Raw genomic sequence first — 17949 nt, forward strand, 5'->3', positions numbered from 1 at the left:
TACCATTTTCTTTTCCCTTGAAGTTCCGATGTGGTTTATACTGATATTTTTCACAGGTATCATTTTCTTCAAGCCTCAAGGTGTTTGGTACGAACAGTTTAGATCGCTGACGTGGCTTAGGTTCGGCTCACCGATATCTGAGCTGATTTTTTACACAGATATATCATCTTCTTCTTCAAGGTGCATGTTCGGTAGATGTGAACGGTTTAGATCACTACCGTGGGTTCATAGTAGAGCCAAAAAGATTGAAGTTTTGTGGGATTTGAAAAATAGAAGTCCTGAAGTGTTCTGATCTCCTAAATATTTTCATCTTGAGATATTTACTGCCTTGATTTCTTTGCTTTTCAAAAAGTATTTTTCAAAAAATTCCTCTTAGGCCATCCACAGTAGTATAATCAAATGCCAATTGTTTTTAAAGTTAACAATGTTGGTGCAAAAGATTGCTCACAATGGTATAATCAAACTTAGCAACATCTTTAGAAATAATCAAACTTTGGGCTTTGGATAATCAAAACTAGCAACCTTTTTCAATAATCAAAATTTGTGGATCCTACACCACATATGTTAACTAGTTCCAAAATTTGTATACACGTGTTTCAACTAATATTTTCTTCTTCTCTTCTTCGCCTACTCTTCCAAAATTTGTATACACGTGTTTCAACACATCGTCGTCGGATTAAGGTGTTTTACTCTTCTTTCCTGTTTCTAACCCCCCCTCCAAAAAAAAGAAAAAAAAAAGGAAAAATCATAATATGAGGGAAGAAAGTCACCGATTTTTTTTTCCAAAATTAAGAGAAGGAATCGATATATTTTAACCCATAAAAAACGTAAATGGAGGGAAGTGAATGACGAGAAACAGAGGGGGAGACAGAGTGAAATTGTAGTGGACCCCATATTTTGATTATGAACTAAAAGTGACCATAGTGAAGCTTAACATTGTTAAACTTAACAACCTCTTAAGTGAATAATCAAAAGCTGATGTGTCAACTTTTGGTTATCCTTTTTTGATTATACCACTGTGGATGGCCTTAGATTCTCCATACTTTTAACATTTCTCTCTCCACTTATTACCTTTACTATTTTTCAAAAAAAATTTCAAATCCAAATCCAAACACAGCAGTAATTAGTGTAGATATATATTTGGCCAACTTTTACGCAAATACCATGTGAGTAAACGATTATCTTATTTCTCTTAGAATTGATTGTAACACCCAATACTCTTTCATGTCGTGTCTGGCCAATTTGAACAAATTAATCCAAATTAGTTATTCAAGAAATTCAAATCATTTTATTTAACTTGTAAATATTGTACACCGTTTCAAGACAAGAGTACAAAACAGTATTAGGCGTATACATTCAAAAGCAACGGCGTCTCTACTCGTAAACAGTAAGCCAGATATGGTTAACAGAGTACAAAGAGCAAAACGATCGAAACAGTTTTCGTCGTAGTTTTCCGAATTTCTTCACAACTTCTTCACCAGCAGATTAACTCCGTGACCGGGCTCGATGACCAGCTTGAGAGCCGGCGAGTGGACGTACTTGGGGGAGAGGGAGAAGGAGAAGTTGGACACAATGAGAGCAATCAGCACCTTCAGTTCAGCCATGGCCAAGTGCTGCCCGGGACATATTCGGGGCCCGACCCCAAATGGCATGTACAAGTGGGGCAACTTGCACGCGCCGGTGATGCCGTTAGCGAACCGGTCCGGTTTGAACTTGAGGGCATCGGGTCCCCATATTTCCGGGTCGGTGTGCAGGGTCACCATCAAGATCCACAGGTTGACGCCCTTGGGGACTTGGATGTTGCCGAATTTCATGTCAACTAGGGCCTCCCGCGACACCACGGGATCCGGATAGAGGCGCATCGACTCGTTGATCACCATGGTCAGCTGCAAATCGAAGTAAAAAATTAGAGTTAGGGTGTGTTTTACTAACTAAAATAAGTACTTTTTTTTTTTAAATCAATCCAAATATATCTATACCTGCTTCATCTTCCGAACCATGTCGGAATCCGGAATCTGCCCCTTGCAAACTTTGACAACCTCGGCCCGAACCCGCTCTTGCCACTCGGGATTCGCAGCCAACAACATGAGGATCCACGAGGCGGAGATAGCAGTGGCCTCGTACCCGGCCAAGTAAATGTTCTTGCAGTTATCAACAATGAACCGGTCGATCGCGTCTTCGCTCAAGTCGCTGTTTCTAGCACCTTCAAGCACCATTTGCAAGAGGTCTTTCTCGTGTCCGGCTTGTGTCCTCTCCTTCACCACTTGTAGGATCAGTGTTCGGACATCCTTTTCTAGTGCCCATGTTTCCCTGTTGTGCTTTGTGGGAATGTGCCTGTCACGTAAAAAAACAAACAAATTTAGTACCTTTTTGTGTGTCCCAAATTGATACGAAAATACCCCTGTAAAATGTAAATTGAAGAACCGTCTACTTTTGGTGGAAGATCAGATGACTTATCGTATTTCGTTACCGAAGAAACTTGCGCAAATTGATTCGAGTTTGGAGAGATTATGATTAAAGTTCAATTTCAGAGGGCTAAATTTTTATTATTTTGAAGGGGCTACAAAGCTGAAAAAAATAAAAATAAAAATCATTTTGAATTTACAGTACCTCATGAAGGGCATTCCAGAAGACCAAACTTTCTTGGAAGCAGCTTCTTTAAGGGCTCCGAGTCTCTTGAAAATCTCTTTTCCCTTGGAAAAGTTGCTCCCAAAACAAGCCCTGGAGATCACATCTCCGGAGAACCTTCTCAAGTCCTCGTCGATTTTTATGTCTGCAATTCCACCTCCACTCTCAATTCTACTCTTCCATGAGTCTACCATTGTATGTGCGGACTCTGTGATTAGGTTCATCATTCCCTGCAGAATTTTCAAGACACACAATAATATTTAAGATACATGAATTAATAAAGACATATAGATACACGACCCGAAAAAAAATAGAGAATGCATGATGTGACAGATCTTGATTTCGTTACTCTAAAATAGAGATGCCTGTCAATGTCAGTTCTGGTCGGTTGTAGTTTTCAGACGTTAGTCTTCAAAATCGTAGAAAATTTTCTCGTTCCCAGTTTGTCGAAACATGTTTTAGTGTTTTTTTTTTTGGAAACCCAATGTTTTCCAACTCTCAAATATCATTCTGCTTGAAAATTAAGTGTTTTATTTTCTTTCATAATTTCACTGGAAAATTGATTTTCGAGACTAGCTCCAAAAAAACATAGATATTTTTCTAAAATCTCAGTGAAACTTACGCTATTTCAATAAAATTACGTAAAAAGAAATATCGAATATCGAACTATTGTTTTCAAACCCACGTGTATCATTTGACAATTTATAACAATAGGACTTGAAATGTTGGAAATTTTCAGCACCTTAACTTTCTCCATGTTCAGCTCAGGAGCAAGAATTTTCCTCTGGTGAGCCCAAATAGTGCCATTTGAAGTTAAAATGCCTTGACCAAGCAAAGCACCACGCTCCTTTAGTTGGTAAGAAGGCCTACCCAGATCCAATGAAGTGCATGTGGCTATCTCTCTCACCATATCAGGTCGGTTCACATGCAGGATCTGTTTGTTTCCCAGAGAAAACATGAATACTTGACCTGTCAATGAATAAAAAGTAGGGAATCAGTTTAGCAGTAATATTAATCTTTGTTTAATTCTCAGTCTGATAACGCCAAAATGCTTTTGGCCCAACAGCATCAGGAGTGCAGTTAGGTGGCAGGAGACAAAGAGATCAGGAGTTCAACTTCTGACGAAACTGACTTTAATTTCGCCAATCAAAAGAAATTCTCAATTTCATAACGCAAAAGAAAAAAGAAGAGTCTGTGCCCTATTCGGCTTGCACATCGATGCGTGTGCATGTGTTGCTTTTGGTATATCATTGCTTTTAATGATTTAACGTTTTCTTGTTTTTGCCACATGTCCCTTAAGTACTTCCTGGTCACGAGTAAGCCAGTCTCTCCCCCTTTGAGCAGCGTAACCTGTGGGGGCTGAATCAGCCGAGGCCTTCTTGAACCTTTCTTCCTGCTGTTGAACCCTAGGGGAATGACGTGGAAATCTATGTACCTACAAACCGATGGGGGATAATCTTACGGGAAGAAACTCCGACGAACAAGTCAATAAGTGGAGGAGGGTGAAGAAATTTAGTAAGAATATATGCTAGGAGAGAGAAGAGAGTAATAGTGAAAGTTTTTCAGACCCCTGTCCTTGAAGGGGTACTCCTCTATTTATATGCAAAGATTTGGAGTGTTGAACAAGTCAGAAGTGCCTTTCACGCGCGTTGCCATGCTCGGATGACATCATGTGTCAGAGTTATTTAATGAATGCCGCCCTTCAAGAATTGCAGAGCCGCAATAGTCAATGTCAGGGATGTCATATCGGGCAAAAATGTCTTCAGAGAAGGAAGCTGGCCTATTAGTGGAAGCTTCCAGAACATTCTACAACTACTGCCCCTGCCAACCACCTCCGAGAGGTCGAATCGACTAACGTTTTCCGTCTTGCCGAACATCAGGAACGTTTTCTGAACGTATAAGCTCCCTATCGAGCTTCGAGACCCTCCAAAAGCCACTCCACCCCGCCGAGGGACAACACGTCTTTCTGAGTGTAAGACGAGACAAACGTTCGGATACATCGATGAAGCTCGGCAAGACAGTTGAAGCCCGTCCGGCCCTCAGTGAACACGCGCAGTATACTACTGGGCCCTAACCCGTCTCACAGACAAACTAAGACAACTGATAGGTGGGTTCACCTTGTGGTCCCCTTGCACCCTTTGAACCTTTGGATATTTTGGCCTACTACAATAGCCCCTCAACTCCTACTTCACACGCTCGGTAGAGAAGGAGGAGTCGAATATAGTGGCCAAACAAAAGGTGGACTCGAACAAACTCTCCCGAGCAAAGACGTTTAGCCGAGCTACGAGCTTGCTGAGTGAAGGTTTTGCATTTAATGCTTCTATAACCGCCATTTTTAAATTGTGCCACATGTCATGTTGCCATTGGGTAGTGGTTGTCAGCCATCAAACGACCCATCAATCTCCCGCTCAAATCCAACGGCTGGATACTCGGCACCGCTTCGAATTCTGCCTTAGGTATAAAAGGCGAATAGGGGAGAGAAAAAATCACTTTTTCTTTCTCTCCCCTCGATCGTTCTAACTTCAGAGCGTCGTTCTCTCATTAAAACCATCTGAAACTTAAAGATTGCTGCAGTTTGATCTTAGATTTCTCTTAATTTCCAAGTATTTCTTGATTTTCGACATATTTCTTTGCATTTTGATTGTCTTTGAAACCGAAGTGATGGCTGGTGTTGGCTGATTTCCTTCTTGCCGTGTGACCTTCCAACTTCTTTGATGGGAACGTGTAAAATGTTATTAATGCAGGGGTTAATTGGTAGGTAATTAACTACTTATATAATGGCATGAATGAAGGAGTTTTTGGCAGAGAGTGGAGAAAAATAATGTGTACAAGGGTCAAGTCTAGTACTCGGTGAGAGTGTATTCTTGTATGAGTGAGTGTATAAGGGTTAAGTGTGAATTATTTCATAATCAAGTGTACTTGTACGGAAATTCTCATAGTGAAAGAACAGGATCCTCTCCGTGGAGTAGGCGTGTTATTGCCGAATCACGTAATTCTTGCGTGTCTCTCTCTATTTTATTTTTCATCATACTTCCATTGGTTGCGATTGTGGTTGTGTTTGAATCTCGGATCTTGGGTGCTTCCGCGTTTTAATCCCATCAAGTGGTATCAGAGCCGGCTTGGTTCTTGACCGGTGTTTGAGATTCGGGTTCCGTTACATCCACAATGAAGGCAACGATCAACTCTCAATTTTCTCTTGAGCATTAAATGGAAGCGGCTGCCTTACCCTATGGCAAAGGAGGGTGAAGGATATCCTTGTTCAACAAGGGTTGGCTAGGGTGTGTGGGCACACGCCTCTAAAAAATCTGTATGAAAATCGGGTGCGCCCTTTTTGGAAAGCACGGCGAAACGCTTCAATTCAGAGTTACCACTCAGGTTTTACGGTAAACCACCCAAGGAATTGAACTTGAAACGTTTGCTACGTTTATTTGATTTTGAAAAGGCATAGACAGGTCTGTCGTCACCTTGATATCTGAGGTTGAGGAGCTAGGTTACGAGAGGGAAAGAGTTTTAAAGCACTCTTCTCTCCCAATCCGGAGATCGGTCTCTACTCGGACATTTTGTAAAACATTTTTTAGTCTCTCTTATTAATTATTTTTAGCCAGTTTTTAGCCAGTTAGGGCGGAGGAACAGTTTAAAGGGGATTAAAACTATAACATGTTGGTAAGATGTGATAAAATGGCATACTAGCTTATTGAAACAATTAATATAAATTGAAAACAAACTCCTGTGGGAGCTTTAAACAGATTGGAGACACTAACCCGAAGTGACGTGCGCAGGAAGGAACCAGCATGCATTGACCAAGTAACTGCATGCTAATCTCACTTGCATACGCCACTACCGGATTTGCGTGCGCCGGTAAGCCTAAATCGACAGTTCTTATTTTCAACCCTCTGGGCTTTGGAAATAAACAGTGCACACCCAGAACAAACCAAACATTTTATAAGACATGAAGGGCGTGTTTGATTGCAGATTTCGTTTTGAGGGGATTCGTAATGATATGGGATTAGGATTGGGATTGAGAATGAGGTGGGATTATTAATGAGGAGATGAATTATTTATTCATGTTTGTTTTGCACGGGATTAGGATTGGGATTCGATTGAGAATGAGAAGGGATTGTAAATAACATGTTTGTTTTGGCTAGGATTAGGATTGGAATTGGGATTGAAGTGGGTTTTTAAACATGTATTGCTCAATCCCATGGGGATGGGATTATTAGTAACACCCCCCCCCCCCCCCCCATGGTATTGCTAATACCCCCATTTTGGGGGATTAACAATCCCATGGGATAACTAATCCCCCCTACAAAAACCTAACCAAACAAGGTATTAACAACCCCATGGGATTATTAATCCAATCCTCCCCTCCAAACCTCCTATCAAACACGCCCGAAATATATAGTTATAGCCAGTTTAAATGGGCTACGAAGTCACAAAAAAAAAAAAAAAAAACCCCATAAATAGTGTAGGGAATGAAAGACAGACTAAGGCCTAGTTGTCATGCAAGGGCCAGCTACTGGACTAGGCTTGATTGGCATACGTGGGTAGGCGACTACTGTACGCCAGCTTTAACCTCTTGTCCAGTACTTGACTTTGCATTTTATGGGTTCTGAGACATGTTCAGGAAGACCCTAAGGCATTCCAAAGCAACAAAAACGAATGTTGAGAAAGTAAAACTAGTAACTTTAACTATGGAAAGCAGTAAATTGGTTTTTAGCATGCTTCACAGTGATATATGGAATGAAAGACAGAAAATAGCTAGACACTGATCCCCACATCAGTACTGCACATACAGCCATTACTGGCGTACGCGTGCTCGAGACTGGCGTGCGCCAGTTCTAACCACTACGGGCTTGAAGCGTTGCTAGCTTTTGGGCCAAGACTAGTATTGATTACTAGCTTTGATCCTGCCTGCCCCCTTTAGGGATCCAAATGAAGAGTTATAACAAAGGTGGTATACCTTTGGTTTTTGAGTTTTGAAAGAATGTTTGAGCTTGAGTAGTTGTTTGGATAAAGAATGTAGAAGGGTGGGTGTATGGAGTTGTGTGTTGCCTGCTTGAGAATGACAAGGCAAAAGCTTGAAGAACTAACTTGTTACTTGGCAAACAACCTTGTAACCCTTTGCAAGGGGATGCATAGGGGATATATATTGGAGGAGGGGGAGATGTAACCAGCTGCAAAGGGGCTGGTTAGCTTGGCACATAAGTCTCCCTTCATTTAATGAAGGGGGAAAGGTGATGGGTGGCATGAAAGAGGGGAAGGGAACATCCCTTGACCTGAGAATGCTTCTTAGATGAATGTACAGAGTACAGAGGTGCCACAAAAGTCCTGTGAACGTGGCTGTATAAAGGTGATGGGACTAGCTTTGACCAGCGTACGCTAGTGTAACGCCCCGACTTTTCGAAAGCAATATAAAATAAAATCTTAAGAAAATTTGCTAAATAAATATAATTTTTCAAAATAAAGTTTAGCTATTATAGTCACAAGATAAATTTGTTGATTCAAAATACATTAATCTCAGAGCTAACTCTAGGTTTGATACAAATCCGAAACATACTCGATCTTCGTTCTTGATATTCTTTCCGTGTTGAATTGCAACATCTTTGAATCATCTCCAGTGAATCCTGCGCCCTCTAGCAAATTGATCGCCGAAGCAAACAATTTGCCAGGATACAGACGTATCCGTGAGTGATAAATCACCCAGTAGAATAATCCAACCCAACCACCCCTCTTACTTTACAATTAGCAGGTAACAAGATAATATTGAATCGAAGAAGCCAAACAAATATTCTCCACATAAGCCAGTTCATTACTATCCATAACCTAATGTGGAGTCTAAGATCTCTCCGCGAGATCTTTCCTCCCCAACCACTAGCTATGCCCTGTCCCATGAGCTCACTTTCTTTTGTTGTCGCGGATTGCACTTTAGTTATGTACCTAGCGTGTATCCCTCTCATTACAACAAAAGAAAGTTTATCATGCCCGAATCATAACTAGGGTTCGCTTATCTTATATACCACTTCACAATCATCACTGGGCTTACTTTGCCAGTATCAATACATCATTCATCATTGGACTTACTTTGCCAATCATCATTCATCAATCAACACTTGGCTTATTTTGCCAGTTTCAAACCATCACATCCAACTCATCACATCTCAAAATCCCGCCTGTAGGCAATCTAAAAATAAAACTTTCCAATTTATCCATTATCTAGCATCGTCTAGATGAGTTCTATTTCGCAACACCACCCCATGTCTCTAAGGTCTAATCTAGCATTCAAATCAAGTATCGATGCAATATACAACAAACCAATAATAATTAAAACAATTAATAAACAATGTAATCACGCAACTTATTATGAACGAGCCGTTGCCCTTAATCTTGTATGGTCACGATGTCAATAATCAAGTAAGAGTTTTAAAAGGAATTAAAAGGAAAAATTTTTGGGCTCTTATTAATTAATTCTAAGATAATAGATTAATTAAAAATTAATAAAATACATTAAATAGATAAAAATATTGAAATATTTATCATGACCTTAAATAAGAGTCCTAAAGGTCCTATGCAACCAGTTGAGTGTCAAAAGTTGGGTTCGGAGGGTCACGAGATTAATTTAAATAAAGACGTTAAATAAAGTTGCCGAAAGTGAAGTAGTAAATAGATAATAAATAATTTACAAATTAAAATATGTTACGGTTAACAAAATTTCATCTTCAGAAAGTAGAGAGTCTAAATAAAATTATTCGGGCATTTATAATAAGGTTTATAAGGTCGTAAAGAATTTTTGATTTGGAAACGCTATAAAAATAACAATAAATAGTAGATTAAATAAAAAAAATATTAATTAAACAAGATATCATCTTTAAGATGCAAGAAGTCTAGAAAAAATTAGTTTTGGTGTTAAAACATTGTTTGGAAGGTCGTAAAGATTTTTTGTTTGTAAACTTTGATAGATAACTAATAAATAATTTAATAAATAGATAATTAAATAAAAAAAATATGATCTTAACAAGTTATGATCTTTGAGATGTGAAAAATTTAGAAAAACTAGTTCGGGGGTCAAAAATAGGGGTCGGGAGGTCGCGAAGTTGTTTCGAAACATTTAAAACCAACTCAATCTCTCAGATAAATTAAACTGATATAACTAATATATTTTATACTAATATGATATTACACTGTAATAAACTAATATCAGATCAGTAGTTTTTAATAATAATAATACCAGAAAGATTGTAAAATAAATATCAGAAGGGTCATCTTCTTCGTAAATAATTTCAAATAAAGTGTCGGGCTTAGACATAATATCAATTTGGTGAATACGGCAGAAAACGCGCGGCAAACTATATTTTTTTCGTTCAGGACATAGGGTTAAGCATATAAACACTTAATATACTTAGAGAAGAGATTGAATAGAATTATAATACTTTTAATCGGATCGAATTGATTTAAAAACGAATCTTGAATTTTGGGGAAGAAAACTTCGGGTTCTTTGATCGGAAGACTTTGGGATCGGATTGAGGCTTGTTTGGGGATGCTCTGGGTTGTGGGAAGAGTTTGGAACGATCGAATTGAATTTCGGTCGGGTCTTGGTACAAAACCCACTTTTCTCTCTCTTTCTTTCTTTCTCTAAAAAATTCCATGGATTGAAACTTGATTTTCTCTGATTTTTCTCTTTTTTTTGGACTGGTGGGGCGTGGGGAATATTGTGGTGTAAATTTCGTGGGTCAATGAGGTGGGGCATTTATAGGAAATTTTTGGTGGAAGAGGATAAAAGTGAATTTAATAGGGTTGGGTTCATGGGATTTGGAATGGACGAATTTGGCTTGGTTTTAGGGTTAGGGAGGAAGTAGAGACTGAGTAGGAGACAGAGAGACGGAAAGAGTTTGAGGTGAGGGAGGAGAAGGAGTGTGTATGTACGCATGTATATATTGTATGCATAATTGTATTTAAAAAAAATTGCATTAAAGAAAAGAATTCTAATAATATTATATTTAGAAAAAAAAAATTGGGTCAAAAATCCGGGTCGTTACAGCTAGTCACTAACCTTCGCGCGTGGGTCCAAGCCTGGTCAATGGTCAAAGCTGATCGATGACTGATACGTGGCAAGGAGTTAGTGCACGCTGGTAGGGGACCAGTGTATACAAGTAGGGTTCAGTTGAGGCTTTTTGGCTCTGGTTTAAAATGTTCGAAAGGGATTTATCCGCTCAAAACTCAAACACACTAACATTCTCGGGGTGTTCTCAATCTTATTCATCATCGGGGAATCAAATACCGTAAGTAAACTAATCTGGGAAGTCCAAAATAGGGTGTCTACAAGGTGTGTTAAAGGGAAAGGATGCGAAGCCGACAACGATGAAAGATGATGAATGGAAAGAGTTGGAGTCGAAGTGTGTGAGCACTATTCGGCTCTGTATTGCTGATAATCTTATCAACCATGTTATGGACGAGGATTCGGCATCGGCCTTGTGGGAGAAGTTAGAAAAGCTCTACCTTGCGAAGAGCTTGACCAACAAGTTGCATCTAAAGCGACAGTTGTACAAGATGAAGATGGAGGAAGGCGGGAACCTCATGGAGCACATGAACATGTTCAATGGTTATTTGGATCAGCTGCGGAAAATCAATGCAAAAATAGAAGAGGAAGACAAGGCCCTTTTGCTTCTTACTTCACTTCCGAGTTCTTATGATACTTTGGTGATGACTCTCTTGTATGGGAAATAAACAGTGAGTTTGGAGCAGGTGCAGTCAGCGTTGGTTCTCATTTTACTCAGAAAAAATCAAGTTCTGAGGGTGAAGAAAATTCGGCACTTGTGGTTCAAAGTGAGAATCGGGGAAGGACATCTGATGGTAGATCCCGAGGGAACAACAGGTCCGAGTCTAGTCCTAGAGGAAAGGGTGTACAATGCTACAGTTGTAAAGAATTTGGCCATGTGAAGCACGATTGTCCTTTGCGCAAGAACAAAGGGAATAAATTTGATGATGCTTCGAGTGCTAGTTCTTTGGTGGTAGCAGATGATGGAGATCTTCTCGTAGTCTCCGAAAGTATAAACACTTCTTCTCGTGATGAGTGGATTTTAGATTCGGGTTGTACTATGCATGTTTAGTCCAAGAAAGAATTTTTTGATACATTCCAAGAAAAAGATGGTGGGTCGCTGTTTTTGGGCGATGGAACTCCATGTGAAATTCACAGTTTTGGGAATGTAAAGATAAAAATATTTGATGGAGCAGTTCGTACTTTGGGTGGTGTGGCTTATGTCCCGAAGTTACGAAGGAATCTAATTTCACTTAGCTGGATGGACTCCATTGGGTGCAAGTATTTTACTGGAGGTGGAGCCATAAAAATCACATGTGACTGTAAGGTCCTAATGAAAGGAGAGAAGTGCAAAAGGTTGTATCGGTTGATTAGCAAAATTATTTACTCGACGAAGGTTTGGAAACGGTGTGCACAAGGAAATGGGTACCCAAGATGTGAGTCTTTTGTGGCGAAGACAAAGTCATGTTTCTAAGTTGTCAATGTTTGAGAGAATGTAAATCCTATTGGTGGAGAGGATGAGTTGAGGTCCTACTCTCGTGTCAATTGATGATTATTGGCACGGGGCGGCTACACATGTAAATTGGCCGTGTGGTTTGAATCAAATTGTTGGACCTTAATTTGATCCGGGACGTGTAGCTGTCGTTTTCAAGGCTTGGTGGTGGCGCGGTGATGCGTGGAATTTTCACCAAGGTGGAGATTTGTTGGGATAATTCAAATTCCAGTTTAATTAAAAGTCTTGCACATGTTTTTTTTTTTTTTGTCTCTGGAACTGAAGTGATAGCTGGTGTTGGCTCATTTCCTTCTTGCCGTGTGACCTTCCAACTTCCTTGATGAGAACGTGTAAAATGTTATTAATGTAGGGATTAATTGGCAGGTGGTTAACTGCTTATATATAATGGCATGAATGAAGGAGTTTTCAGCAGAGAGTGGAGAAAAACAGTGTGTGGGCAGGGGTCAAGTCTAGTACTCTGTGAGAGTGTGTTTTTGTATGAGTGAGTGTATAAGGGTTGGTGTGGGTTATTTCATACTCAAGTATACTTGTGCGGAAATTCTTATAATGAAAGAACGGGATCCTCTCCGTGGAGTAGGCGTGTTATTGTCGAACCACATAATTCTTATATGTCTCTTTCTGTTTTATTTTTCATCGTACTTCCATTGGTTGCGATTGTAGTTGTGTTTGAATCTCGGTTCTTGAGTGCTTCCGCGTTTTAATCCCAACAGTACCAACTGCAACTAAAAATTCCTATTGTGGGGCTTCCCGATATGGAAGACGAATTTCAGCGAATTCGATGGATGATTTAATTCATATTATTTTGAAGAATAAAAGTTCATTTGAAAAAAAAAATTAGAACCGAGGAAAAAACATTTTGGCATGGGATGGAAGAAGTACTAGTAAATCGTACCGTAAAGCTTCCTCCATTTCTCAAAGAAAGGAAACAGAGCGGTGGCGCAGTCGTGGGTGGTCGGAGGGACGAAGTTTTCATCGCTACTGATCGGCTCCTTGGGAGTTGTAGTTCTGGCTTTCTCGATCTCTCCGATATTCCCGAGCAAAAAACTCAGTTGCGGCCCGCTGATCCCTTGCTTCCTCAGCTTGGATCTGAGCCGCCCCGGCTCCGCCACCAGCGCATTGTACAACCGCAGAAACACCGCCGCGAAACCCACCAAAGCTATGGAAAAGAAAATCTTCACCACCGTGAGGATCTCCATTTTGGCCAACGTTGTACAACTTCTCTCTCTCTTTCTCTCCCACTTTCTCTCTCTGGATGTTGTTTCCTTTTGGAGACTTGAGGTTGTGGTGGTGGTGGTGGTTTATGTGCATGTCTCTGTACTCCTTATATACGGAGTAGTGGTTTGGAGGGGTAGTTTCGTCATTGTGCTTGAGATAGTATATCGTACTGTTTGAGGATACAACTTTAGTCTCTTTGTTTATTTAAAAAAAAAAAAAAAAACCATTGTTGGAGTCTATTTGTTTCATTTTTTATCACTACTGTTTGTCCGTGCCCACGGCACTACGCACTCCGGTTGAAATTGTCTGTGTCTAAGGCACTTACTAGCTAGTGGCTCAAACACTAAATCGATTCATTAGTGTGTAGTATGTGATCCTCTTCTTAGTGATATAAAAGAGAATTACTCGTGCTTACGGCACTCTCAAACTAAAATTTAAGCTAGCTACAAAGAACTATCAAATTGCGTATAGGGTTTTAGAATTGGAAGATCAGTGGTATTTGTACGTACAATTACTACAAGGAATTTGGGCACTTACATTACATTTGCAAAGTTCTTTTGCGCAATTACTATAAAGAATGTGGGCACTTACATTAAATTTGCAAAGTTCCTTGTCAACCATTGAATTAAATGAATTTCAGTCATTTTTTCAACTTGTATTCGTGTGGTCCCCATACCCTTGTGTTTTATTAGGTAGATCACAAAGTTTTTTCTAATTAATTACTGAGAGTCTATTGACCCTATTTTTCGTTAGACAAAGTTTGTAGGAGAATGCATATGGAACAGAAGAAGTATACCGCGGCTTTCGGTAGTTTTTTTTTCGGAAATTCTAATTGCAAGAAAGATTTACAGGAATCACGTAAGAAAAAATGCGTTTGAGCCTATTTCGGATTCTACAAAAATTTTAAAAAATATTTATAAATTTTTGAATATTATTTTATGAGGCCCTATAAAAAATCAGCTTCAATGAAGATCGATAAGTATTACTTTTGGATTCGTAGCGGTAAAACTGCTCAGTTCGCCCCTATGAATCCAAAAGTAAACTTACTGATATCCATTGGAGCTAATTTTTTATAGAACCACATAAAATAATATTAAAAAATTTATAGATATTTTTCTTAATTTTTGTAGGACCCAAAATATGTCCAAATGCATTTTTTCTTACGTAACTCCTTGTGAATAGCTGGGCTCTTTTTTTTTTTTTTTCCATTGGAAAGGGCTCCCACGTACTCTCCCAGTAGTAGGGCATCCCGCATTATTGGCTGAGGTCACTGCCCTTTTGGGGGGGTAAAGTACACAATGCTCCTAACATTTTCAATTTCAATTTTCAAGTCCCCGTGCTTTCGGTCAAGTGTCAATGTTCCTATTACCACTAAATTCTATTGGCTTCGTTCAATTATTTGAAATATTCTGTGGAAAATTGGTTTCTAAGAAAAATGAAGTGAAGCGAAATAAAGGAAAATAAAATTTATTTTCTTGTCTGTGTTCTTTTGATAAGAATTTTGCAGGAAAATAAGAATTCATTTATTTTGGCAAGACCTATTTTGCAGGAAAGTATTTCTCAATGGAAAAGTTGAAGCCTCTGGTCCTACAACTTTTCTGGCATATGATCACAGAAAGTTATAAGAATGTTGATTCTCTCATCCTTTTCTATCCTTTTCGTGCAAATGAACGAGGCCTTAGTTTCCGTAGTACCCGGTACAAAACAATATCAATTACTCTCTCCATCCTCATTCTTTAGTTCCTTCTCAGAGTCTGTGCCACTTTTCAATTAAATATATCTTGCAATTTATAATTTTTTTAGGTGATTTTGAAAACATCGTTTAAAATAGCTCATTGAGATCTATCGAAGAAGATCCATTTTACATATAAATAGTATTACCAATTAAAAGTTATAATTAATTTTTAATTCGGTTGGGATAGGACGAGGGACAAAAGAATGGGGGCCGGAGGGAGTATGAGCCATTTGAAGCACTAAAGGACATTTTCTCTATTTGTCCTATTTTAATAGTCCATCATTCTATTCTAACCAGATAAAAAATTAGTTATATATTTATATTGGTAATAAATTTTATATCTAATATGGATCTTGTTTGATAGATTTCAATTAGTTCTCTAATACAATATTTTTTAAATCACATAAAATATTACTATAAATTACAAGATATAATCAATTGAAAAGTGGCACAAACTCTCAAAATGGACTATTAAATTGGGACGGAAGGAGTAACATGCATAGTCATTTTCTCTCTTTAAAAACACTTTTTTTCTTCCAAAAATGGAAATTAGTCATATTTAAGAAGTAACCTTCTTATTTACCTAAAAAAGTATAGACATTTTTTGAGATGAAAGGTAAACAAGTATATTCGGTATTTATTAACTGATCGGCCTGCAGATGTAATATGTGGCACTAAATGTATAAATGGATGTCCTCCAGAACTCAAACCAACAACCAATAGGTTGGCATGTTAAATAAATAAATATATATATTCCCAACTTTTCCTAAGTTCCGCACTTATGTTTAGTTACCTAGCTTTCTCATTGGGGTTGGATTCACCTTTGGATTACTTAAAACATTACTTTACATGATGTTACTTTATTCTTCTTCTTTTTCCAAGCGGTTCGAGAATACAAATATTGTAATTACAAAAAACTAAAAATAATTTCACAATCACTATATGCCCAACCCGATTATTAGTTCTACCAGGGAGAGAAACAATCTCACATAGTTTCACAATCACGGTAAGCCCATAAAGCCCATAAAAAGAGAAAAATAATTTCGACAAATACGATGGAAAGAAAACAAACTCACACGGAAGTGGACAAATTCAAGCTTCTGACCTCCTAGTGAAATGCAAGAGTTCTAACCAACTGAGTTATAACCTCAGTTGGTTTACTTTGCTTTACTTTTGCACTTCTACTTTTAGATTTATATTTTTATATGCCTTCTTTGATAAGTACTCTAGTCACTATGGGATTTTTTCGATTGGGGGCTTTAAAATTTCTGCGCACAATCTCCAATACATTCTCTCTATCTATATCTCTCAACTCAAATCTCCTTCAAAACCCAAAACGAACAAGCCCATAGTATGAATCTGACTAAACAAAATTGGAACAATCCTTTTTTTTTTTTTTTGTTCGTTAAGGTGGAGAATAAATCTTAACCAAATTCTATTTTTATGATTACTCCAATTAGATTGACAAAACTCTAGTAGTGTGAAGGACTGAATTGAGAGAGAGTCTAAATCTGAATGCTTTGACTAGTACTGTACGTACGCGTGCTCAATGTAACTGATCAATTAATAGATAGATGATCGTATTTAGTAATTGAAAATAGGTCGATTTGTTTGTTGTTATGATCAACACTTTTTCTTAGATCACAATTGAATCAAAACCTAGCTGTATATATTATTCTTGAATTTCGGTCTTAGTATCTTTTGTAACGATCGACATATAATGTCAATGGAGTTGAATTTCGGACTTAGTATCAATAGTTGCAGCGCAATTTGTTTGAACTGGTGCAGCTTTTCGGAGCCCAATAAGTCATAATGGAACACCTTCAATTTGTTTGAAAACAGGGGATAAAAATGACAGAAAACATACTAGTTGTAGATGCTTTTCAAAATTGAAGGCCTCAAAAATACTGTCTGGTAATGAAAAACTTTTTGTCATTCGATTTTGGGAAAAAAATTCCAAATAACATATTTTTCGAGGCCACTGCCAATGAATTAAGTCAGATCCCCAACAGACGCAAATTTGCCTAGGATTTCACACTAATTCAGGGACATAGACAAGCATTGAACTCGAGAAAGTTCAAATTTGTGAAGAGAATTTTTTCTAAACATGAAATAAAAAATTTAGCTTATTTATTTTTGAGAAACAAAAAAAAAATCATATAAGGATAACAATTTACAATATAAACAACCCAAAAGATAAAGCTACAATGATTAGGTCGGAGCAGCACTAGCTCTATTACAAAATAGAACACTATAGCTTTATTACAAAATAGGTTAATTCCTGTAACTGTTGTGTCTGTGTGGTGCACAAAGCTTGTTAGTGCCCGCCTAGTAAGATAATGGGCTTGATGTACATTCTTGTGCTCTACCTTGGTAATCCTGAAAAAAAAAGAGATTCGAGATCGCATGGCCAAGAGTGCCCGACAAAAATATTTCAGAAATGTGACATAGAACGGGATAGTGTTAAAATCCAAGGACTTAGTTCATGTAATTGTCTAGGTAATTAATAATTATTGACCATAGTATAAGGTAAAAATGGTCACTTTCAAATTTGATGCCTACCGCTTTGACAAACTGTAAGGCAATGAACAACCTTTTGTCATTCGATTTCGGGAAAAAAATTCCAAATCACACATTTTTTGACGCCACTGTCAATGAATTAAGTCTGATACCCAACAGACGCAAATTTGCCTAGGATTTCACACTAATTCAGGGACAGAGACAAGCATTGAACTCGAGAAAGTTCAAATTTGTGAAGAGAATTTTTTCTAAACATGAAATAAAAAATTTAGCTTATTTATTTTGAGAAACGAAAAAAAAAATTCA

General features: G+C 38.2%; 2 protein-coding genes across 2 annotated transcripts in view; one reads left to right on the forward strand and one right to left on the reverse strand.

The window, feature by feature from the left end:
- LOC131327438 (putative F-box protein At2g16220) overlaps positions 1–17949 on the forward strand; it is a 79753-nt gene that overhangs the window by 19054 nt on the left and 42750 nt on the right. The window lies entirely within an intron of this gene.
- Positions 1262–13465, reverse strand: LOC131327432 (cytochrome P450 714C2-like). The gene is made up of 5 exons (XM_058360593.1): positions 13066–13465; positions 3371–3597; positions 2611–2858; positions 1980–2334; positions 1262–1886 (listed from the first exon to the last, which is right to left on the reverse strand). The coding sequence occupies exons 1-5, from the start codon at positions 13367–13369 to the stop codon at positions 1464–1466; spliced, it is 1557 nt and encodes a 518-aa protein (XP_058216576.1). The 5' UTR covers positions 13370–13465; the 3' UTR covers positions 1262–1463.

The sequence above is a fragment of the Rhododendron vialii genome, chromosome 5a (genome assembly GCF_030253575.1).
Source record: "Rhododendron vialii isolate Sample 1 chromosome 5a, ASM3025357v1".
Lineage (NCBI taxonomy): Eukaryota > Viridiplantae > Streptophyta > Magnoliopsida > Ericales > Ericaceae > Rhododendron > Rhododendron vialii.

Bases quoted from the DNA above. Each gene is read 5' to 3' on its own strand.
- LOC131327432 (XM_058360593.1), bottom strand. From the start codon at position 13,369: ATGGAGATCCTCACGGTGGTGAAGATTTTCTTTTCCATAGCTTTGGTG. The intron at 3,598-13,065 runs GTACGATTTACT...ATTCATTGACAG, and splicing joins GAAATGGAGGAAGCTTTACG to GTCAAGTATTCATGTTTTCT. The intron at 1,887-1,979 runs GTATAGATATAT...TTCGATTTGCAG, and splicing joins TGGTTCGGAAGATGAAGCAG to CTGACCATGGTGATCAACGA.